Source organism: Athene noctua, chromosome 6 (genome assembly GCF_965140245.1).
Source record: "Athene noctua chromosome 6, bAthNoc1.hap1.1, whole genome shotgun sequence".
NCBI lineage: Eukaryota > Metazoa > Chordata > Aves > Strigiformes > Strigidae > Athene > Athene noctua.
Window position 1 is genome coordinate 9318137 of NC_134042.1, and position 25540 is coordinate 9343676.

General features: G+C 40.6%; 1 protein-coding gene across 13 annotated transcripts in view; it reads right to left on the reverse strand.

Moving 5' to 3' along the window:
- The window catches only part of MADD (MAP kinase activating death domain), a 76586-nt gene that overhangs the window by 26926 nt on the left and 24120 nt on the right, over positions 1 to 25540 (reverse strand). For 5 of the 13 annotated variants that reach the window (XR_012633847.1, XM_074909447.1, XM_074909450.1 and 2 more), the window contains exons 8-24: positions 24947 to 25003; positions 24013 to 24191; positions 23177 to 23412; positions 22662 to 22818; positions 21573 to 21679; positions 20499 to 20692; positions 19565 to 19896; positions 18786 to 18925; positions 17431 to 17532; positions 16539 to 16577; positions 14886 to 14988; positions 13661 to 13847; positions 13336 to 13486; positions 10691 to 10897; positions 5768 to 5821; positions 2603 to 2700; positions 2173 to 2256 (exon numbers count right to left, since the gene is read on the reverse strand). Coding sequence is in view for 12 of the 13 variants with exons in the window: in XM_074909447.1 (XP_074765548.1) it covers positions 2173 to 2256; positions 2603 to 2700; positions 5768 to 5821; positions 10691 to 10897; positions 13336 to 13486; positions 13661 to 13847; positions 14886 to 14988; positions 16539 to 16577; positions 17431 to 17532; positions 18786 to 18925; positions 19565 to 19896; positions 20499 to 20692; positions 21573 to 21679; positions 22662 to 22818; positions 23177 to 23412; positions 24013 to 24191; positions 24947 to 25003 (2427 nt within the window). In the remaining variant the exon portion in view is untranslated. Of the gene's footprint in view, positions 1 to 2172; positions 2257 to 2602; positions 2701 to 5767; positions 5822 to 10690; positions 10898 to 13335; positions 13487 to 13660; positions 13848 to 14885; positions 14989 to 15447; positions 15508 to 16538; positions 16578 to 17430; positions 17533 to 18785; positions 18926 to 19564; positions 19897 to 20498; positions 20693 to 21572; positions 21680 to 22661; positions 22819 to 23176; positions 23413 to 24012; positions 24192 to 24946; positions 25004 to 25540 lie in introns of all 13 variants that reach the window. The other 8 variants (XM_074909454.1, XM_074909451.1, XM_074909448.1 and 5 more) reach the window with 7 other exon arrangements.

A 25540-nucleotide genomic window follows, 5' to 3' on the forward strand; every position in this document is an offset into this window, starting at 1 on the left:
CACTCAGCTTGTTGTCCACCAGGATCCCAAGGTCCTTCTCAGCAAAACAGCTTTCCATCCCGTCAGCCCCCAGTGTGTACTGGTGCCTGGGGTTATTCCTCCCCAGATGTAGGCCTTGGCATCTTCCCCTTGTTGAACTTCATAGATTTCTCTCTCACCAGTTCTCCAGCCTGTTGAGGCCCCTCTGAATGGTGGCACAACCATCTCCTGTGTCGGCCACTCCTCCCAGTTTTATATCATCTGCAAACTTGCTTTGTACCAGCACCCAAGTCATCAGTGAAGATGTTCAACCGTACTGGCCCCAGTACGGACCCTGGGGGTACACCACTTGTCTCCAGCTGGACTTTGTGCCACTGATCACAACTCTCTAGGTCCAGTCATTCAGCCAATTTTCAGTCCACTTCAGTGTTCACTTATCTAACCCATACTTTGTCAGTGTGTCTGTTATGTTACAGGACTGTCTATGTTGCAGGAGACTGTCAAAAGCTTCACAGATGTTGAGGTAAACATCTGCTGCTCTCTCCTCATCCACCAAACTAGTCATCTCATTGTAGAAGGCTATCAGGTTGGTTTAGCAGGCCTGACCCTTTGTAAACCCAGGATGACTAGTCCCATTCACCTTCTTGTCTTTCATGCATTTGGATATGTTTTCCAGGAAGACTTTGTCCATCACCTTTCCCAAGGACTGAGGTGAGGCTGGCCAGCATGCAGCTCCCCAGATCTTTCTTGTTGCCCTTCTTGAAAATAAGAGTGGTATTTGCTGCCTTCAAGTCTTCAGGAACCTCTCCTAACCACCATGACTGTTCAGAGACAATGAAGAGCAGCCTCGCAATGGCATCAGCCAGCTCCCTCAGCACTTGTGGCTGCAACCCCTCAGGAAACACAGATTTACATATATCCAGTTTGTTGAAGTGCTCCCTAGCCTGGTCATCCTCCACCAAACATGCTTCTCATTCCAGACTTTTCGTCTGGTCTCGGGAGCCTGGGATTCCTGGAGGTCAGTCTGACTGGTAAAGAGTGAGGCAAAGAATGCCCCAAGTACCTCAGCCTTTTCTACCTGTCACCAGTTCCCCTGCCCCATTCAGCAGCAGGGCCACATTCTTCCTAGTCCTTTCTCTTGCTGCTTATGTACTTGTAGAATCCTTTCTGTTTCCATTCATATTCCTTGCCAGATTCAACTCCAGGTCCAGGTCATATCGGCTTTCCTAACCCTATCCCTGCAAGATGAGACAGCAAATGTGACCTCCTAGGTCACCTGCTCCTGCTTCCACCTCTTGTATACTTCCTTTTTATGCCGGAGTTCAGTTAGGAGCTCTTTGATCATCCATGCAGCCTTCCTGCTGCCTTCGCTTGGCTTCCTACTTGTCAGGATGGACCTTTCTGGAGCTTGGAGGAGGACATACTTGAATATCAACCTGCTCCTCTAGACTCCTATCTGGGGCAGAATCCCACAGAATACAATTTCTGGGTCCATTAGCAAAAGACAGAGTATTATTCTTCTTACAGGCTGGGTAAAAATCATGGAAAGCCAGATATTCACAGCTATACAGCAGTTTAGAGAGAAGAAAAATCAACAACAACAAAAAGGAAAGTTCATTGGGTTCTACCCCTGGAATATACCATATCAGATAACATGTGCTGGGGAGAAGGCTCATTATTTTTTTACTGAATTCATTCCTGCTGCCTTTTCCCCCTAGGCCCTATATTTGCTCTGAAAGCAAGCAGACATATTTTGATACGATTCAAGTGCTTTATGGCAATATATCAGAAAGTTTGTTTTTGTTTTTAATACATCAAATGATCTGCCTTTTTGGCTCTCGGGTTACATTTTTAAACTTGTCTTCTTTATAGATGTTTTATACACAGCTAAGGCTTATTTATAAAATTACTGCAATTCACCAGTTCCATAAACACACCAATATGGAGGAATACATAACAGCAACAAGCACCATATATGAAGGCTGCAATCTGCCTATAAAGCACTATGTATGTATGTTCTGTCACACACACATGCTTGCCACCCACTCAGAGGCTCTGGAGAGAGAACTCAGACATACATTATGCATGTGTGACAGTATGTGGCCATACCACACAAAATGTAGGCACAAAATGCCCTCCCCCACTTTATCAAGCAGTGAATCACATCAAGATCTCACTCTGGGCATATCCTACCACTGTGCTAACTTCAGAATCCTGGCTTGTACTTCGAACCATAACTGCTGGTCCTCCACTGGGAACAGAGTCGAAATCACTCTTCTGCAATCAAAACATATAAAGGACAAGAAGAAAGGTCACATTAGTTTTTATTTTAAGGAGAGAACATCACTTCCCGTTCCTTTGGAGTCTTGAATCACTTGTCTTACACTTCCCTGGTTTATTTAGCCAGCCAAACAGAAACTGCTGCCTGCATGTCAAAAAGATTATAGGGTCATACAATTGAGAAGTTTGCAAAGATTAGTCCCATGCAGGAAGGAGGGAAGAAATTTTACTGAACTAGCCTTTCAAGAATGCTCAAACCCCAGAATTCTTGCCACAGTTAAGAAGTGAATAGAAGAATCCTCTCTCTTACCACACAAATAAAGCAAGCATAGGAGCCACTGACCTGAGAACCTGAGGCCAAACTGAGGCCACTGTCTGCACTGATTTGGGATTTTTTTTCATCCGTTTCTCCCAAATCAAAGTGTTTCACAGCTTCTGGCCCTGAACAAAGGAAAAAGTAAATCATTACTGTACCAAGAAAAAAAAGAATGGCAGAAAGCAGATGACAGACTGAAAGCAGGAACAGTACCAAGAAAACAAATTTGCTTTCTCATTCCTTTGATTGTTTTTTATTCCTTGGTACTGTAAACAACAAGGCCAGCAGGACACATCTGCCATTCTTCAAACATTAGTTTGAAACTCAAATACTCCGAAGGCATAGTCCAGGAGTGACTATCACTAAACAGTACCTTTGTTAGCCATTCAAGAGAGAAAAGAGGACAGACAAAGATCAAGTAGCTTCCAGTTACACTAACACATGCAGAGCAGTTGCCATTCAACTCTAGGAAGCCACTTCCTTTATTCCTGGTAAAATAAAGGATACCTATTTACTTAAAGTCAGAATCCTTTTTTAACAGCTAATTTGATCAAAGTCTTGGACTGAGTTTGTTCAGTTGCCCGCAGCAGCTATCTAGGCAAAAATCAGGCAACACAAGAACATGAACAGCAACAATTGGTGTTACACCAGTAAGAATTTCAAGGAAGCAGCCTGTATGATGCTGTACTTTACAACATTCCCCAATTACATTAACAAATGGCTCTCCAGAGTTGGCAATCACATAGGTCAGTAGTGAGGGAGGAATCAGCAAGCTTTAAGTCATGCATTCATTAATCCGCCAATCCGAAAACAAAAAAGGGGGGGGGGGGGGGGGGGGGGGGGGGGGAAAGGATAAAGAACTTTATGTTCAATTTCCCATGCAGTTCTAGAATCATATCATCTATTATCCTCTGACGGGATGGTAGAAGGAAAAGAGAATGATAGGGAGGTAGAGCCTGAAAAGAAACTTGGATAAGCACTGAACGAGGTAAATTACGAGGCAAGAAAAGAATGTGTTATAAACTACATAGAATGTCACTACTCTCAGAACAGGGAAGAGACTGAGTGCAACACTTCTGCCATATCCATATCTGCCAACTATTCAGTAACAGGAAGACATGATCAGCAGCTGGAATATTTGTATTATATACCCATGACTATATCCAGTATCTCTAAGTAAACAATGCCACTATCTCTTATAACTGCTGACCACAACCACCTGGAAATTATGAACATGTTTGTACTATATGTAATATTAGAGAGGGTAAGACAGTGAAAAGGAAGGAAAAAGGGAAGGGAGGAGAGAGAGAGAGAAGGATAATATACAAAGATTTGTGGGAGTGAGTTTGAGATGGTATGTAAACTCATGAATAGCAAAGCCATAAGCTGTGCAGACCATAGCTCACTACTCAACCACCAATTCTCCACGTGAAGTGTTTTACAGGAAGTGTTCTTCATTTGTTATAGTATTCTGCCTCTAAATCCATATGCCTTAGTTATTGTAAATCAAATCATCAAAGATTCTAACACAGCATAAACAAAATTTACAAAAAAGAAAAATAACTAAAAATATCCTAAGAATTTGGAATCTTATTTTCCACATTGCTCACTTCTGGAGGTCTATTTCCACTCGTTCAAATGGCCACCATTTCTAGTTCTGAATAACGATGCAGTGAAAAGGTTGTAACTCATTGTTACAGCAAGAATGCTAAATTTCAGCTATTTTGTTTTAAACAATTTAAGAGTTCCCTGTCCCAACACATAATGCAGATATATTTCTGGCAATTTGACTTTTAAAACAAGTGAAACTGATTGAAGCAGTTCAGTATCTGACAGCTGTGGGCAATACTGGTACCTCAGTTCAAGGAGCACAATAACCACAATCACATTGTTGTCGGTATCAATTTACAGACACTTACAAACCTCCCTTTCCCTTCTTTATGGAGTTCTATGTCTAATATACAAAAACCACAGAAACCTCAATTTATCCCTCCCAACGCAGGCACCTACGTGAAAGGCCTGGTTTGGGAGAGTAGGTGTGTGCATGTGCTATGAGTCTGTCTCACACACACTCCTACCTCAGCAGAAAGCAATTCAGATCTTAAATGTAGGAAGCTGTACTGCGGAGGTGCCCCATTTGCCCCATTCTCTCTGAACTAACTCCAGATGCTCACTTGCACTTAACTGAAGTATTTAACTCAACAGCCTAAAATTAATGTGGCAAATCCAGGCCTAGTCAGAATGTCAGGAATGTTCACCCATTCATCTCTGCTATTAGTCCTCCCCGACTTTCAGTCTGTATAAGGGGCATCAGCTCTACAAAGTAGAAACTACACTTATGGTTAGGAAACACCTACCATATCACGGTTATTACAAACTAGCTATTGTCCTTATGTCATATGACCTTATTTACAACAGTGATAACCAAAAGAACAAAACCTTGTACTATACCTGCAGATAATACGTATTCAATATTATATTCAACATCGTATTTCAATAAATTTTAAGATTTGTGTAGATTTAGACTACTATTTAGGCTTTGCAAACAGCCTCAGACCACTTCACTCCTCCTTCAACATGGGATATAAAAAACAAAATTAGGTTGATTCCTTCTTATGAGGCTAATCTCTAACAGCCATCACTAAATACAATTCTTCACATATACCTTCTCTCTCCCCCTCAAAAGTATTTCTTGTTGCAGCCTGACTGTGGTCATAAACTGTTCATGGTTGATGACAGGTAACAAAATTTGCCATCCTGTGGCTTCAAAGAATAGAGAATTCTTCTTTCCAGTAACATTCAATCAACCAATCAAGCTATTCATGTCAAAGACTTGTTAAGCAAAACTGGTCTTTTAACTTTTAAGAAAGGAGATGGAGTATCTTGAAATCCTTCCATATATATCTGATACAGTGAGGATGCAGAATATCTGCTTCCCCTTTTGAAGAAGGCAACATTCAGTGGAGGAAAAAAAGACAGGAAAAAAAAAAAAAAAGAAGAGACATTTGAACAGAATTTCCCCAGGGCAAACTGATCTGTTTGGTCTCCTCTAACGTAGCTTTCTTGACAGACCTTTGTTCTTGTGGGTATAAAAAACTGTGTGCCATAGATGCAAGCTCACCCTGCACCTGGGGAGTTGGCAGTTATGGGGAGGCTGGAGGAGTCAGTTTCTACGTTTTTTAATTTCCTTACTCGTTTTTTCCAAAGATTTTTGCTTTTTCACTTCCTGGTGCTTGTTCCACAATTCTACCCAAGATGCATTGAAAGCAGGAGAGAAAGAGAAAGAGTCAGCGGCTGGTCAGACAGGTGAAAATGGGGAAAAATTTTGAAACAAAAAAACCCACCCCTTCATCTCAAAAAAAAAAAAAAAAAAAGGCAGAAATTTATGACAACTATTGAGTGAAGGGTTAACACCATTTTACAAGAAATCCATGTTAGGAATCCAGCACTGCATCATCTCTCATTTACAGAATTCAAATGTTAGAGATGACTTCAAACAGTGACCCAACTAAGGAAAAACAGCTATTATGAACACGTATAACACAGTTAATCACCTTTCCTGAGCCTTTAAGACTGTCAGATATTTATTCCTCCAAAATGTAGTCATCACAGAAGCTCTAATTAACAGAAACATTTTAACATCTCTAGTTTATATCATTGAAAGGAAAAGGCACAAAACCAGCAGCAGCAATTCCAAGAAAATTAAAACTGTAGGTTAACACAGTATTTAACCAATATATATCTTAACAATTATTGCAAAGTTTACAAGCACAAGTTATTTTTGACCTGACAGCATTCTCAATAAATGCTTGGCTCTGCCTATCAACCAGTCCTACATGCAAAAAGCTGAACTTCTCCGCATCCACTTGTTCTAACAGGGTATAAAGAATGGAAAATAGGGAAGAAGAAGAAAAATGAGCAAGCTATCAGTCATGCTTAATGCCAGCTTCCAAAATTCAAATTAGGTCACAGCACTCCAATCAAAGTCAAGGAATTCCTAAGACAATACAATGCAGAGAAAAGGAGAAAAGTCTGAAGTCTGCATGCATTCGTTTGGTTTGAAGCACAGCCCTGAGACAAAATAGTGATGAGGCACTTGCACTCTTCTATCACTTGCATTCCTGAAACCTCTGAAGTGTGGTCATCTTTTCTGCTCAGAAACATCAGATCATTCCAGGTGCTGGCTTGTTGGGCAAAGGAAACATTACAAGCTGACACGCTGAACTGACTCTGAATGCTGGGCACTGTCCTCTGGCACTAGCACAATTAAAGCTGGGAATGCTACACAGGAACATACTCTTAGAAAAGTGTAAAGGGAAGGAAAAAGGACTACAATATTCTTGTACTGCTCTTCAAGGAAACATTCTGAGCAACTAAAAGGCCACTTGAAGTGTGTCAGAAACCCATCCCACACTGCAAATGGCAGAAATTAGGGCAAGACAGGCTCTGAAAAAGTTCTATTTAGCAAAATGTCTACTGAAAAAAACATTTTAAAATTATAGTGTTATGACTGTGGAGGAAGGTTCCAAAGTATTATCATTAAACGTATCAGGAGCAAGGCAAATGTAGCAAGGGATAAAAAGCTAGAAAGACAGCTGCTAACCAACTGACTTCTTTATCTGCTTCATGATTGATGGATGTTCCTTCAACTTTCATGAATACACAGATGGATAGGATAAAATTGCTTATGGATCCAAACAGCATCCCATAGGCTTATCTAGCTGAGCACACACTAACACAGATAACAACCTCTAAGATGGATTTTGTTTGTTAAAGGGCTTTGAAAACATCTGGCCTCTTAAGTGCTCAGTCTATACGGCTTTACTTTAAAAACCACCAGGCTGCAAGCTACAATACCTGCCATTAAATTACTTTTACCTGACTTGCCTGTTAATTCAGGATAGAGTATATCCTAGCGCATTAAAATGGCCTAGATTTTACTCTCAACTACTCTGCCAAAGAAGAAAAGGAAAACCTTCAAATAAACTCAAGGAGCATAAAATACTATGCCTATGACTGTTACATGAGCCTGAACTAAACACGATAGCAGGTCCAGAAAGGATCTGATGCAGACAAAGCAGGTAGCACAATCTTTTCTGTTTCAAAAAACTGTCAAAATAAAGTGATCTGCCAACATTAAACAATTATGTCAAAAGCAGTAATGAAAACTTCAGTAAGTACTAACATTTTCATTAACAGTTACTGCAAGCATGCAATAAAACCAAACTAACCACTAATGTAAAGGGGGAAACAATTAACTATCAACTTTAAAGCCACTAGTGTCCTAACAAAAAGGCCAACACTACAGGTGATGATCATGGACCCTGAAAGACCCCAGAAGTAAACAAATACTTTGTTTCTTAAGAGATCATCAATTACCAGAAGCATCGTCTTCACAATTAATTTCCTAGCTAAGCAATTAGGTATTAAAGCACAGTGAAGATCAACCCTGAACTGATAAAAATCTATCATACTTCAACTCAGAAATAAGAAGTTTGAATACCAACAGCCTTCCCTGTTACAAGGAGCATGCTACATACTTCAGAGGTATACAAGAAACCATAAAGTTTCTGAAAAGTAAACAAGAAAAAGAGGTCAAACAGGAACACATCCATCCTGACCTTTGGAAAACTCCTTGAAGCTCCTAGCTCTAGATCTCAGAGATGCAGTTTAACCACCACACTAAGATACACTTTATGTATAGCTATTGCAAACAGTACCACACGTGATTTTACTCCATCATGCTGATGACTTGTTTTTCATTCTAGTATCACCCCTTGTAACTATGTCAAAAGGGTAGCAGTCCAACTTGTATTCTGTCCATACGATATCAACAGATTCACTGAGAGTTTTACATCCATATTGCAACCTGAGGCAGTAAGGACCTTCCAAACTTCACAGAATCAAGGAACTGTTGAGGTTCAAAGGGACCTCTGGAGATCATCTAGTCAAACCTCCCTGCTCAAAACAGGGTCAACTAAAGCAGGTTGTCACAGGACCACATCCAGTCAGGTGTTCACTGTCTCCACAGATGGAGAATTCACCACCTTTCCAGGCAACCTGTTCCGGTGTTGGATCATTTTCACGTAAAACCATTTTTTCTCACGTTTAAATGGAATTACTTACAAATACTTTGTTATTTCAGCAACATGTAAATCTTTACCAAATGTTTCTTCCCTAAAGAAGTTAGTTTTAATGAGAAAGTCTGCATTTCACCACTGAAGGAATTTTAGCCTGGCCGTGACTAACTCTGGAACTGTCTATCCAAAGTACTGTCTTAGACTTAAGCTTCTATAAAAGAACATAAAGGAAGTATAACAGCCAAGAAGCTTTAAATTATCTTGCTGCAACACAAAAGAAATTCCCTTTACTTCTAGATCTCAAGAGTCAGCTAAACATGGACTCTACATTGTTTTTAGAGCCTGATTTCTTAAAGCCTGACTCGCATACTAGTTCATGGTTCTTGGTGACAGGCAAAACAAGTTACCAAAAAAAAAACTTCAGAAAAAACATTGAAGTCTTTTAAAATTTGATCAGTTTTGGTGAAACCATATCCTACTTGTAACTTAGTTCCACAGAAGACAAGTGGAAATCGTTAGAGCATCAGAATCACCAATAAGCATTTATCTGTTGCCTGCCCTTGAAGACTGTGAATTGTTTAAGGCTAATATGCTGGCAACAGCAGTTAACATATTAAGCAGGACTTCTTTTGAAAAGCAATTCTTACAATGCTTCACAAACATGGACTGTCTAATCTCTATGATTTCCATTTCTATGAGGCTTTAATTTCATCTGAGGGAAAGGAGCCCTCTCAACAATCCAATCAAAAGATCTCTCTTCGTTCTTTAAAAGAATGCTGGCCTAATGTCTGCTTTATTCTTAGTTGTGTCAGAAGCATACTTTCCTTTTACTCTTTTCTACAAAAAATAAACACCCAGAGCACACCAAACTACTAAACTGAAATGCTGTAAATCTGAATCTCTTTTAGCTCGCTGATAGATTTTCAAATAGAGTGGAAGGATAGTTTCTGAGCAACTGCCTCCATAGTTTACCTCTTGAAACAAGAAAGCAAATCAAGTCAGAGGGGCTCAGAACCACTTCAGAAGGGCTCAACACCACTCAGCCTGCAGCTCTTACGTGGGTATAAGAATGAATGTCTGCTCTCCTGACATGTAAATGCCCAATACACACATTTCCTTGTTGTATGCCACATACTGCAGGTACAGCCTCATAGTAGCACGTTGCTTTCAGAAGATTAATCTTCCATTCAGTGATTCCATTAAAAAGTTGTTTTAAACAGGCTATAAGAAGCAACTGCTAAAATTTAACATGACATATCTTTGGAGTTGACAGAGAATTTCTCTCATATGCTGATGGTACTTGTCTCTTGTTTACAATCCACAGCAGGTTGGATTCAACAAAAATATTTTTTTTTCACCAAAAAAAATAATCTGTAAAGTCCTTTCTAGGTAAAACAGTTTAAAGCCTACCTCTAACTTTTTCCCAGACATAGGGAAAAGCCATATCAGCTCAGAAATTAGACTGGGAAAATTTCCAGTGACCAGCCTAGCAGATGCTGTTTAGAAGGACACGCATTCTATTTGCTATTGCATAGAAGGAAGATCCATCAGTCCTGCTCACTGAAACTGTAACACTACAACTAAAATCTTTTTGGCAGTTTTTGTTATTAAAATATCCTGGGTCCCACTTCTATCAGGATGCAATCCAGATAATCTACAGGTAGTCAGCAATGACTAGAAAACCTGTTTCATGTAGTCCCTTCCACAGTGGCCCTTTCCAAAGTCCTGCTGGCCCTGTTTCCCTTTTGCCATTTCCTGTTCCTTGAAAACATCAATCACAGAGCAAAAAATAAAGTTGTCTAAAGTGTAATGAAATTCAGAAACAATTAAGATTAGAAAGCTTCTGGGAGAAAACTGCCCTGAATAGTTTATCCAAGCATAGAGTCAAAACACATATGATTGTTCCTTGTGATCCAAGGTGTAAATGAAGCATGTTACAGCAGCAATGTAGTGTGTTAAAATGGAGAGAATGCAGATAGAACCTAATGCCAAAAGAGAAGTCCCTCCTGCACCTCACATGCCTCTCAATACACACCAATGGAAGCAATAAAATTTTCTTCCTTTAGACTCCTTGTGTCAAACTCCCTTGGCCCTTTGTCTGCAGGGCTTGGTGCCTTTGGCATTAGCTGAGGTACCGGCAGCTGCATCGCAGGTTTTGGCTCCAGTCTTGGGGATGATGCAGGATCCTTGCCAACCGGAGTGATAGATCCATCCGTTGGGCTTCGTTTTCTCTTTTCTGGTTCTTTAAAGATAAAAAAAAAAAAAAAAAAAAAAAAAGTGTTGGAAAAAAAAATAAGGAAAAAGGAAATGAGAGCAGGAAAAGAAAGATGAGACAGATGGTCTCACCTAAATCATTAAGCCTGGCACTGAAACAGCTCAGTCTCACATTTGTTCCCACAGGTCACCATGGCTTGCAGATAGTCTGACACACTGGTGGAAACAGTAGAGGAGAAAGCCAGAGTGCTGTTTTGGGGATACTCAGATTATCTCCTTCCTGTATATTTGAAACCTAGGAATCTTCTTTGACACAGTAACTGTAATATCTCTTCTGCTGAGCTTGTAAAATTATACAACTCTGCCTGAACTAACAAGAACATCACTTCTAGAATATAAGCAAACTCCTCTTGCCATGAAAAGATGACAAATACAATCATCTTTGATGGGTAACACCATATGAAACTTGTTAGGAAAAAAACCCAAAAAACTATCAGTTATAGTTCTTCCATTATTCTTCAAGATTTCCTATAATCATATGTCCCCACGGGCAGTTTGCATTAGTTCTCTGTATCAAACTTCAGTTTGAATTACAGCAAAACTTTCAGAACAGAATTAGGTTTTCCATAAAGAGCCTCCTGCAATCCTTCACAAACTGTTCCAATAGCTGATGAGGCTAACAGTCAAAATTTCATAACCTAAATTTGTCATACCACTAGAACGTGCGATAGCTTTGTCCAGTACATTAAAGGTTCTGCTATCAGCAACATCTTTCCATTTAGATAATTGAAAATGAACAACACCTAACATTCAACAGACTGACACCTCCATCTTTCTGAGCAAAAGTGTTTTCCCATTTCCTTGTGGGTCTTTTCAGAAATCTCCTCAATTTTTCAAGATGTGATGATCAGAACTGGAAGCAGTACCTCTGATGTGGGTCTTGTTAGTGACATATCCAGAGACAACACAATAGCTGCATCCCGAATCTATATTCCCAGGATAATACAGCGCGCCCCTCTCCAGTTTCTACAGACACAGCGAACAGTGGGATGTTCACACATAGCTGCCATTTTCAGAGACACTGCTTCCTAAGGACTAGTTCCCAGTCCTGCTGTTCTTGTTCTTAAACACAAGTCCTTAGTTTGGCCGTATTAAAATAAATTAATCACAATAAATTATGCTTTATTAAGATTCAGCTTCCTCTAGTCAAATAATCTATACCTGTATCATATCCTATTCAAACAGTATGCATCATACACAAACTGAACAATTTTAGGACTACTAGATCACTACTATATGTTAAATAACTTTAAGATAAGCACTAATCTCTTTTAGTTTCTAGAATATCTAGAGTTGAAATATCTAGATCAACTCATTGAAAACAGGTAAAACATATTAAAAGGCTAAAATTTGGTTATAAATCAAAATGTCATGCAATAATGAGAGAAGTCCTTCAAAGATGTATTGAGGCTTTAAAAGTTTTTATCAGATTTTGTTTATTGTGACCACAATTAATTTACCAGGTAAACTCCACTTACCATCAAATTACGGTATCTGGCATTACATTAGCAAGACTTCACTCTAAAACCACTGAGTTTTACAGCAGCCACTCTACAATTTTGCTTAGGATCAGTGTCAGGCTAAAATGCTTATAATTTCCAAGATCAGCCTATTCCCCACATTCAGGACTGTGACACCAGCACAACCTTCCTTACCTCCCTCAGCATTCTAAAAATAACTGGAAATGAACACCTGTAACCCACAGGGCATCTCAGCCAACTCATAAAATCTCTGATGCAAGCCACCCAGAACACCAGCTATAACGTGTTTAGTAGAAGTTACTCCTCTGCTACAATGAAATAAATAGCTTTTCATCATTTGAGATTACAGCTGAGGCAGATATTAAGCAGGGAGGTAGCTTTTTGTCATCTTTTGCTCTTTTTCCTTACACATGTATTTTCTGATTTGGCATTAAGAATCAGATTTTAAGAAAAAGCTGAAAAATAAAGAGGTATTTTCAGACATCCCTCTCCAAGAGTATTTAGTGATATAAGAATCTGTGTGATGCAAGGTGGTTGGTGAGATGTAAGTCTCCTCCTATGGTTTCACATTAGAAATATCTCCCTCCCTATTCAGGTTGTCTGCAATAACTTTCCAAGACTGTGATTGGGACAGTGTTAGCTGAATGCCCAACATCTCAGAATTTCCACTTCATCTGTAGAAGTCCCAGGTTTTGTATCTTGCTGCACAGTTTCCATTTTCAATCACATATCAGTATGGCCATTATTTTGTTTTGGCCTGGTTACATGTGTGCAAGAAAATGTAAAGTTTCAGTAACAACAGTACACTTCTCACCTATAAGTGCTGTAAAACCCCGGAAATATCAGAAGCCACAAGACAGCTACCTTCACAAAAAGGATCTTGTTTGGCTCATAAACACTATATTCTCATAAACACTTTTCTTACCTTTGTTGTAATAGTGAGTATGTGCTATCTCTAGCAGGCCAAAAACGCTGGCCATGCCTCCCAGGCCAGCATTTGCATATGACTGCTCCAGGCTCAACACGGTGCACTTCAGCAAGTCCAGCATGCCTTTATAAACCTTGCGGCTGATCTCCTGCAGTGAAAATCCCATTAGCATCACTATTTCAGAAGTGAGAAAGTAATTCAAGAACATCAATTCCAAAACTGCTCTAACATCAGCTTTTAGGAGACAATTTATCAAAAACTTTCTACAAATTGAGCCTCAGCAGACACTAGACGTGAGGACCCTGATGAGTTCAGCACTGACCACATCCTGTATGACATCCTGTCGGGCATCTTCCTCTGACTGGATCGTGCGATTCAGCTTGCTTAGTACAAAGACACGGAGCTGCTCACTCTCCAGCAGACGTCGGACTCTCTTCATGTTCAGCCAGCCAACACCTTGCCCATCGAGAACATTGTGTACCACCTCCTTCAGAAACTGCTGGTTCTCACTGATGGATTTAAGAGAAAGCAGGCCAAAGTTAGCCCTCTCCTTATCTTGCCTTGCACGGGAAGAGAGATAGGGCTAGGACACACACAGAAACACATTTCCTATCAAGGCTAAGTTTACAAGAAAAGAAATTCATATTTAGCTAAGCCTGCTTCTAACATAACTGCACATAGCTCAAGCTCTGTTCTGTAGGTGTAATATCAAATATTTTATTTTGTCTGCTATTTCCTATAATAAGCCATAATCAGATGTTCCTCTAGTCCCTCTAGCTACCACCCCACTCCTCACCTTCACAGCAATCCTCAGAATCCATAGGAATCCTCTATGCCACAACCTTCTCTCACCGCCACCTCATGCTTTCCTTGACGGGGGAAAAGCAGCACTACTAATAGCACCACTGCACCAGCCTTGGCACACGTACTGCTTCAGCTTGTTTTGCCACAGGGGAGGGAATGGTAAGGAGGAGGGAACTCCTGTGCAACCTGTTGCATTCCCCAGTCTGAGATGCAGTTACCGTTCTTGCTTTGCTTCCACACCCAGCTCAAAGTAAACGTCACTCTACCCATGACTGCTACATAAGAAAGGGAGGACAAAGCGCAGACACCAGTCATGTAATGTTTACTTGCACCATTCTGAGTCCCTTCCCAAGGCTGAGAAAAGCATTTCACATGAATTCACGGAATCAAACTGCTTCATGTGACTCGGCTGATCCCCTGCATGCTGCACTAAAATTCCACGGGCTAGACTACCTCATTCAGAACAGACTCAATTACAAAGAATAAATACTGAGTTAAAGTAGGGACCTCGAAATTTTGGATCTCAGAGCGGAAGAGGATACATGTTTTTCTGTGCTCCAAAATGTATGTGCACTATTAACTGTAAGACCATCCATACAAATCTTTTCAGACAGTAAGCGCAAGCTTAGTGCCACAGAAACGTACTATTTAGTTTTCAGTAGCGAGACTTCTGAAGAAACATTGGCCAAGAGGAAGACCAGTCTAACAACAAGTTATACTCAAAAAACAATGCAAACTATTACCTGGAATTGCTAGTTCGTCCCTGAGGTGATGGGGATTCTCTCTTCACTGTTGGGCTGTGCTTAATGACTGAAGACTTTTGATCCACAAGGGCTCGTCTGTTTCCTAAAGAGGAGAGGAAACAGGATGAGAGGAAGGGCTGGGAGGAAAACAACCTGATCCCAGGACAGTAACAAGCAATGCTAAGGTTGGCTAACACACCTATTCGAATTACAGGTAACAGACTTCAAACAAAATGGAAACTCCAAAAAAGCAGCAGCGTATATCATATTCTCGCATCACACATCGGCAGAAAACAGTAATGGGAGTAATGCAGAGAGAAAAAGAGAAGATGGTAATGGGAGCAGGAGGTGAAAGGCAGGAAAAGTTTGGCTGCTCTGCATGCAGTTCCACAACAAGAACCATCTTCAAATTAGTCACTATATGTGAAAGCATAATGCATTGGGGGTGACTAGTATAGATCATGTGGTACTGGTTACCCAGTGAGAAAGGTAGCCCAAAGTCAGGCATAGGGAATGCTGGAAATTGTTGTATCATGCACAGCTCATGCTGTAGGGAACCCACCTTCATTGCTTACTGGGCCAGCTTCAGTAATAATCTCCATTATAGTATTTAACCCAAATACTGGGACACAAAATACACAATTAGTAGTGTACTACAATATCTACACTCCCCACCATCAGCATCAAAAGAATCCAACTACCAGCTTCTTCCCAGCCCTCCCTCAAAATAAAACCCAAATGATGCTAGAGCAGGAAGGATGCTTGAAAGCCCAAGACAACAGGGCCAGCATATTAATCTCAGAGATAGTGCTTGACTTGAAATTTGGCATCGTGGAACCAAGGTATTGCATCTTCAAGGACATTACTGCACATACTGTATTTCAAGGGCACTATCAAAACCATCTGCATCACTGAGGAAAAAATATCAATGGATGTGCATGAAATAGAAATTAAAAAGGAGGATGGAAAGTGGTCAAACAGCAGCAATGAGATGGAGTCCCAGCATCATTTCCCATTACAGTTAGATACATAAGGTACCACACACACTTGGTAAGAGCAAGTTAATGCAGCAATTTTATACCTGTACAACAGAGACAAAAACATTTAAAAACCAGTGAAGTGCCCAGTGGGAATCCCAGTGAGCCAGCATGCACATGTAAATGAACACGAACACATACGCACACACACACGCTTGCACATGCATAAAACAGACTGAGCTACTCCGCGGAAATCCCATCCTCGTATCTGCATAGTAGCATTAAAGGCCCTACAGGATTAAAATAGTCAAGAAAAGAACACCAAAGTGCAGAAGATGAGGCGCAAAGCATGAACGTGGAATGGCAAACCCCATCACTGTTTTCTTCCAATGCATGGAATCAGTCATTAAGTTTACCCATGGAAATAACCCTGACATGAAGCATGTTTCTTATCCAGTACAATTGGACATGAAAACATAATCAACTGGTAAAAGGTTGTCAAAAACAGCTGTGCAGAGTCTCTGCTAGTGTTTTCACCCTACCAGTCCTGTTCCTCCTCATTTTACACACAGGGAATGGTTACTTGTCTCAAAAACAAAGTCCAAAGCAGAAACAGAAAAACAGCTTTGGGCCTTTGTTTCTACAAGGTCAAAGGTCAGCAAAACATCATACCAACCTTCATCCACATCCCTTCCCACTTCCAGATTAAAGTAATCTTTACCGATGAAAATGATGAGGAGGAAAAAATAAATGAAAAAAATCAACATATTAAAACAAAAGCAGTAAGCTCTAATCAGATAGAGTAACTCAAAAGGTAAAATAAAACCTTTCCCCAGTTTAGCAACTGAAAAGCTCTCAACACTAAAACACCAGCATGTGTTTAATCACCCTTCTGTGTAATAATCTGGTACAAGGATGACCAGGCTGTCCAACACCCCATGGTAAGGGGGACATTTCTCTAGTGCCCAGTCAGACATGTTACTTAATGATACTGTAGACAAACAGGAGATGTTCCAATGAAAAGACTGTGCACATGTTAGGATCGATCTTCACTCTGAATGAGCTGAAGTATGGTTATAATTTGATTTTGATCAGAAATGTTCTATCCAGTGAACAGAAAAGACTTTTGAACAAAAGACTTTTGAAACCCATGTAAACTGCAGTCTCCATGGGAGTTTGGCATTATACCCACTTACAGAGGCAACGAGTTACCTAAGGCTAATCATGAGATAATAGCTTTACAAAAGCAGAACCTACCTCTTGGTTCCCATTCTTTACACTAAGTACTTAAAAATAAAACAAAACAAAACACAAAACAAAACCAACATTCACAGTGTATCTGTTCACACAGGCTAGACCAGCCAGTGTCCCATCCCAACACAGCCCAGTTGGTGGGAAGAAGTTTGACTGAGAAATATGGAGACAATTTACTGTCTTGATACTTAAGACAGGTACCACCCAAAATACCAAAATGTGTCTCCCCCAGGATTCCTGTTTAGGGGTAAGACCTCAGACTGCCAAGTCACAAGAACTGTAAGGCTGTATAAGACAAAAGGGAAAATGGTTACCTTTCAGGCTGGGAAAGGGAGTATTCTTGTCTCTCCCAACTTTGGTTGGTAGGGCTAAGTTGGATAGACTGAAACTTGTGCTGTGGTTTCTGTACAGGCTGCCTATGACAGAAGAAGAAAACAATTAAATGCCTAATGCTCACTGCACAGACTCAAACTTCCTAAACTTCCTGTAATTCATCCTCTTATTCCAGCTCCTTAATGATCAGGTTCTTCCTTGTTACCCAGAAGTCTCACAAGCATAACACCATCTCACTGACATTTCAACCACATCTGCAATCAGACTATTCCATATTGTACAAAACATAATTCTTAGCTTTCATGTTACAACCACTGCTGTTGGTTTTCTTGAGTCTTAAATGTAACAGCAATATCCACCTGTCTTCCTGCACTTAAACTGGTAACCTCACATCAGCTGCATCTTCTAGTTTGATCCTCTTTTTATGAGCAAATGAATGGTAGGAGCCATATGAGAAAACAGGATGAGGGAAGATCTCCAAAAAATTGTAATTCTGAAGTGAGGATTGTGCACTGTGCCTTGTAAAACACTATAAATCTGCCACAGAAGCATGCTTTAAATAGAAAGTTTCCATTTATTAGGAGAAAACAAAAGTTCTTCCTAGTACAGACAGATCTTAAGAACACAATAATGCATCGTCATGTGGTTGAGCCTGCAGACAGCCTGAAAGCATCTCATGAGTGTTAATCAGCTCGTGGATCTACAAGATGTTAATTTAAAATGTCACTGTACTATTTCAATTTGCTGTTTCTTTTTTTTTTACAGTCTTATTTTAGTAACAATAATTTTACCAGAAACATCCAATATACTTTCCCCACTGCTGCAAACTTCTTGCACCACTCCCCACTATAGTGCAAGACTCAACCGGCTGTATCTTCTTTCATTCATTAAAAAACTCTAGATTAGTTTTCCACACCTGGTGATTTTATTATTAAAATATAATTGAAAATAGGTGAGCACAGTCAAGAAATTGAATTTAGAACCTAAACACAGAAGATGGAAGGCACACTGCTGGTAAGATTTTTGTTTAAACTTCATGAAATTGCACAGACTTTTATTTATAAAACTGAAAGAATTTCTGATCTGTGCCCTAAAGTGCCATATAACTCAAGGGCTTAACCACATAACCGAAGTCCTTCTTACTGAAAAATACATGAAGCAGTAGTTTTCAGTAATATAAGTGAAATAGGTCCCGTGGCTCCCAACATGACTTCTGGAGAGCTGGTAACAATCTGACAACCAAGTCATTCTCCTGACTAGCCAACCCTCTGTTCCACCTCTCTGCAAACTCTAATACAATATATAAAACCAGCTTAATGAATGTATTAGTACATACTTGCAAAAGACATGATGCCCCCAAAACCTTCACTGCTGTTGTTGGAGACAGTAGAGTTTGGGGAGCTGGCCCTGGAATCTGAATCTGCATCAGAATCATTGGCCAGTTTTAAACTGTTTGGACGGAGTAACTTCTGAGACCTTTAAAGAAATTAAGTACAACTGTTATTAGCATTCCCCCTTCCTGCCCCAAATCAACATGTTGTATGATTGTGGGAGATCAGTGCTGGTCTCAATCCCCATCAGTTTTCACCACACTACCCTTACCTTGTGGGAAAGAAAAAAAGAACTAAAAAGAAAAAACAAGAGAATTGAAGCATCTTTGCATGCTGGAGGTTTTTATTACCTTTCAGGGCATGCTGAAAAGTTGTCTGCAAAAGGGCATTGGTGGATTTGGGGGGCAAAAGGGTCTGCTTTGAGAGCAAAAACAAGAAAACCCAATATCATCAATCACTACAGTATCTTTCCCGCAAAAGACAAAGCTTCACCAAAAAAAAAAAAGAAAAAAAGCTCAAAGGTTTCCAGAAATCAGCAGGTGATATACTAGAACTTTTCTAGGAAGAAATGATAATGCTGTTCTTCCTACTGCTTACATAAAAGCGAGGAACTGAGGGAAATGAGCAAGTGCCTTTACTCAAACCATATTAAATTTCCATATTAAATGGAAGCAATCATCAAAACGTTCCAAGTGCAAAAGACATTTCAACGCATGAACGTTAAACTACATGAAGCAGACGGAAACCCCAACAGTGCAGAACAGGGCAGGAGACAAGGACTCGCCTGCTTCCATTGAGATTCTGGTTAAATCTCGGGGTGTAGCTCTCTTCCTGCTCATCATCTTCATCCTCCGTAGGAAAACCATACTGTGGTTCAAAGTATGGATTGTCATACTCTCGCTTCCTCACCACCCCTTCTGAGGAGCTCATGCTGCCAGCTGCGCTGTCGCTCTCACGACGATCCAAGCTTATTTTAGGAAAGCTCGGTTGCAGTGGCAAGGAAGGGAGATGGTTTGAAAATCCAGCAACCAATTTCTCTTCCATTTCTGCTGAATCTGCTGACTCCTGTGGACCAGTCAAATCATTGATCTGTTCGCTAATTTGCGTTACATACAACTGAAGGGCAGGACAAGAACAATTATTTCAAACTGGGAAGTCTGCAGGGTCCTTGCTGTTTGATACTGCCCCCCCACACCCCTCCCCACTATCTGTGGCTCTAATCTAGGATTTTATATATACACTGCAGTATTTGTGTATTGTTCTTGGAACATACCCCCCTGTAAAACTGATCTTACTGTTAAGTGTCAGATAGGATAACAGCTCTCTATTACTCTGTTTTGTGGTTACGCAAGCAACTTCCATTCTCCCTAAATGACTACAGATTCCTGAGTTTCCCCACCCCACTCTCTGTTCCTCTTAATGCATCAGGTCTTTCCAGACTCTGTTAAAGCAATTTCCTGCAGTCACAACCTGGACCACTGCTCTCTGTTAATGCTGCATTTTTCAATGCACGGGAGCTTTTATGTACAGGAATGCTCTATCCTAGCATAAGAGGGTACCAGTAAACTCCACCTTGCTGAGAAAGTCCAGAAAGAGCATGCAGTTTAATCTGCGCATGGTTTCACAGTCCTATTAGCTTTTGCCCTTCTCAGAAGGGCATTCTCCCATTCTTTATATCCTAATACTGATCTTGGGGCTGAACTCATCTCAGTACACACATGATTCACTCCATGGATGACAGTGCTGGGGCTGCTACTGGCTGTAGTACTGGAACTTGAACGAGGCTGGTTGTTCTCTTGAGAGTTTTCACTGTCCATGGCCTGTTCATCCAGATCCCCTGAATATTCTTGAAAATCATCAAATTCCACTTCACTAGCATCACCAAGGGCTGCGTGAGTCAGGGGGTCAACATCTGCAAACACATAATTTTGCATTAAAGAACACTGTCTGAGGAAGGCACAGCCTTTATTCCCATCTAACTAAAGATCCCTAGCAGGTGAGGACTGCTCAGCAGAATAAACCTGCATAAAAATTTAAGTTGTAAAGGGGTTTTGGAGGTCATCTATTCCAACTCTCTGACCAAAACAAGGGTGACTTCAAAGTTAAAGCAAGCTGCTCAGAGCACTGCCCCACTGAGTTTCGAAAGACTTCAAAGCTTGACAATTCTATTGCGATCCTGGAAACCTGTTTAACTGCACTAACCATGAAGATCTTTTCCTTACGTCCAAGCAGTTTCTTTCACTGCAACTTATGATTACTACCTCTTGTCTCTGGGACACGGGAAATGTGTTGGCACTCCTAGATTTAGTTTACTGAAGAACGTGAGATTTTTCCACTCTCATAAGAGAAGCTGCAGCCTCCGTGTAAGCCACAGAGATAGCATTTTCCTGTCCCCACTAGGACAGAGTGACTCATTAAAGCCAGCACTGAGAACCAATACGCAAGGGCACAAGAAAGCTCGTACTCTGCTGCCCATATTGCACAGTATCTACTGGCAGCAGCAGGTTGTTTCTAGATCTAGCCAGTTTTGTTCAGCAGCACCTATTTCTGTTCCTCTTCCTTCCAGCGTCCTCCGGAGGGCATTGTTTATAAGCAGAAGAAAAGACTTTTTTCAGCCTACCCCTGGATATTGAAGGAGTACAGAAAACACTTTTACCTCAGAACAAGACTACAATGGAACAATACTTTGCTCTGATTCAGGGACTTATGGGAGGCATTCTTCCCACAGTACAGATGAATAGGGAAGAGGAACCTATGTGGACCTCATGAAAGCAAAGCTCAAAGTTACTCACTTGGGGTATCACCATTAATGTCACATTTCATCATCTCACTGACAAAGTCACCAAGGGAGGAGTAGGAGGAACTTGAGTCGTCATAGTCGACACTGTCACTGCCACTGCCACGAAAGTGAGAAAGAGAGATGAATGGCAGCATAACAGCAACAGAGGGCCTGATGTTTCAAAGATGTGAATCAGTATTGTTTTCATGGGCCTTTTAAAAATATCAAGATATTACAGTCTCTACAAACAAATTTCTGGCAAGACCCAGAAGCCAGCTTCATGAAAGGACAGAGAAAATGAAATAATTTTGAGGTACGTGAGGAGACAATATGGGAAGACATTCAAAGGCTCTCAGCAAAGTTAATGAGGTCAAGCACAAGTGAGCAGGGAGCAGTGCATTAGTTCTCAATGTGTGTGTGTAGGACAACTTCAAGGGAACTGGAAATCACAAGTAAGAGCGTTCCCTCTTTATGTTAATGATAAATCACACTCTGACAGGACCACTGGTGCTGTGTAGAACATAAAACATGTGCAAGTCCAAGCCTGAAAGATCTCACAGGCTAGCAGAGAATGAAGAATAATAAAACTACATTCCATACTCTGGGAAATATGGCCAAGACTACTATAGCAAAAAAGTTTACTCTCATTTTACTGAGCACAGAAGGAGGTCTCAGTCAGTGGGTAGTACTAACAAGCTTCACATAACTATGTGCACTGAGTAGAGATTTGAAAGAGTGGTAGGATGGGTGGGAGTACTTGTAGTACTGCAATAAAAATAACCGGAAAAAGGACAGCATGGAAGAAAAAAGCATTAGGGTGGGAGGAAATACCAAATGTCAAGTGGTACACAGGTAGCAGAAGAAAACAGGAAAATAAAAATGGAGATTCACATTAAATGAAGGCTTGAGAAGACACTAGCAAAGGGTTATAAGAGGTTGCTGTAAGGAGTGAGAAAATTTACTTCAGTGTCAGTATTCTGCCCAGACAGAAGAAATGAAACAGCAGCCTGGCAGGCTACAGGAAAAGGCTGCAAACAAGAAGTAGGAGAGGCCAGCAATCTGAAGTAACTATCATATGACTAGGGTCATACTCCCTACTAACCTGTCATCAGTGAGATCAGAATCTGTTTCTTTCTCTGCTGGGACATTCAGTGCTTCGGCCAGTTGTGAATTACTGTCATAGACACGATAGTGGATGGGCTGCAGCTGGTGAGCATACCACTTTGGTTTGTCACCAATCAGCGCTGGGTCAAACATATCTGCACAAAAAACAAGGGGAGAGTTAATTGAACTAATTTATTGGTGTCAAATGCTTCATTCGCATTGAGGCTACCTCTACTAAGTCTTGCACAAAGGAAGGTACAGTCCCTACTCTAAGATGCCTACAAGACTTCTCCATAACCAAAGACGAGGTAAAATTAATTGGAGTGGCTAATAGCAGGGCTAACTTGATAGAAACACATGATAACATATAAAAATAGAAAAATGTTCTTTGAACTGCATTTCCCTCCCCAGAAGGAGTAATATGATGTAAAACTAAGTCCTTCCCTAGAATCTCTCTGCTTCTGAAGTTCCTGCATTACATCCAAGTGCAGGAAAGGCAAGACCAAAACTTACTGTTATGAATTCTTTGGAAAGCATAGTTAGTAGGGTTGAGTGACCATTCTCCAAAGTATTCTACTGCCTGTGTCCTGGAAAGCTTATCTGCAAAAGGTGTTTGCTTTGGCCTAGAGGCAAGAAAAGAATTTGCCTGAAAGGCCACCACCGGTCGTGGGAAGAGACGAAGAGTTCGAGTATGCATCTGGAAACCTTGCAAAACATTTGGCGAGTTGAAGAACCTCACCATAGCAACCCTAAAACGAAACAGAGGACAATGTATCAGATAAAAGCAATAACACCACAGAAAAGAAGACAGAGAGCCTTTAAAAGGTATGCAGTAGGCAATGTTTCAAACCTTTGAGGAATGGCAACCCAGTACGAAAACTAATTCTTCTTAGAAAACAGCTGTCTTTAAAGAAAAAAAAAAAAAACAAAACCACAAGAAATCACTTTGTTTTAATTCACCACCTCAACACCAAGACACACTCAATGAGGGACATTGTTGTCATACTCGCTAGCTGAGGCAACAACTGTCTCCAGCTTTTTTTTAGTTGAAGGCTTGTGATTTAAGTTGAGAATACAACATCAAACTGACAAGTCCGGGTAAACTGGATAATCTATATGAAAATGCAAGAAACAAAACACCCCCTCAAGATACAGAGTTATGTTCATGTAGTTAATAGATTGAGATAAACACTGTAATTTCTGCTCTTTTTTTTCCCCATGATGTAAAGTAGAATTTGCTGTAGAACCTGAAAAATGCTGCTTCCACCACAGGACCCAGAGAAGTGTCTGTGCTGCCTTCAAGTGCAAACTTTATGAAGACTCAACAACACCTTCCCGTTCAGCCTCACCTGGTAGCCACATCCACAGAGTCCACATCATTTCCGTAGATCAGAGGGTTGAATTCTGTGGAAGGAGTAGACTGCAAATCATTCTGCGGTCTTCCCAGCAGCAGTGGCACCTCTTGCCCCTCGTGGAACTTCTCTAGATTAAGAATGGGCTGAGTATTCAGACTCATGCTGGCCAGTGCCTAACGAAGGACAACATTATGCACACATTCAGCAAGAAAAATTATTCAAGGGACAAAAGAGAGATCAGAGCTACCCTGCCCTCTAGGCAATTGCAACAACTGTGCGTGCTCCATTAGTTTGTCTTAAACCATCTCCTACACTGAGTCAACAAATATCTCCAGGCCCTCCTTTATGTGGATTGTCAAAATGATCTCCTTAATGATGAAACAGTCCTGGAGTCAGGCAAGGGGTAGCACAGAAGTCCACTTTGATAGATCACTCATGACATGAAAACAGATAGTCCAAATTGGACCACTAGTAGTATGGCACTGTGTACAACTTATTGCAGTTATTCCTATGTGCAATTTGAAAACATCTTGGGATCTAGTGGCCTTGAAACCTGCCTTGCAACTTGGCCATTCAACCAGTGAGTTTGATATCCCAGGACAAAGTGGAGACACCTTAACACAGGCATCTGCCTGTACCCCTGCAAACCTCCACTTCCCATCTGAACAAGGTCTTCTTCTCTCTATAAAGCTACCATCCTCTTCAACCCTCATAACATCTTCAAGGATATGCACTGGAGCAGCACAAGTGGTAAATAAGTCCTGGACATCCAGACCTATCCTAAATCTTCCTCATTTCTCCCATTTGCCCCTGAGTTTTCACCTTTTTATTTCAAAAATAAATAAATTTATAAAAGAAAACAAAAACCAAAACTCCAAAGGAAAAGGGTAAAATGGAAAATTGAGGGGAAAAGAATAAAATAAAGAACCTTGTTGTCAGGAGTGAGCAGCTGTTTCTGAGTGATTGCAGTCATGCTAACCAGACACTGGAGGCAAGATGGAAGATCATATGATAACACCAGCAGCCCATCAGAGCCAAGACGGACACATGACCACAGAGAAACAGATGGAAGGAAAAAAAAAATATCTATTACTACAAAATATCACAAATAAGAGGAAATAAAAGGGACCACAAAATAGACACATCTTGGGAGAGACTTATAACTGCCCCACCCCCAAACATTCACATCTGGCCACTTTGGAAAGTGGGAAGGCTGCTGTCCTTAATTGAACTTTCTATTGCAGTTGAAAAGCAGATATCCTGAATTATATTCATTGACACTAAGACCCAAAGGCACACAAAAGCATTCACCTTAATGATGTGGGCCATAATTTAGTCTCTCTACTTTGTACTGCAACCAGTAGCACTCTCCCTCGCCAATGGTCAAACCTTAATGATAATGCCTATAGGAATACATAGGGACGTAACCTGAATTTGGGTGAACACTGAGAATTTTTAAAATGTCTTGAAGGAAATTGCAATTTGTTCTTGTCATATCCAACTAGTGAGAGAGTTTTGCTGA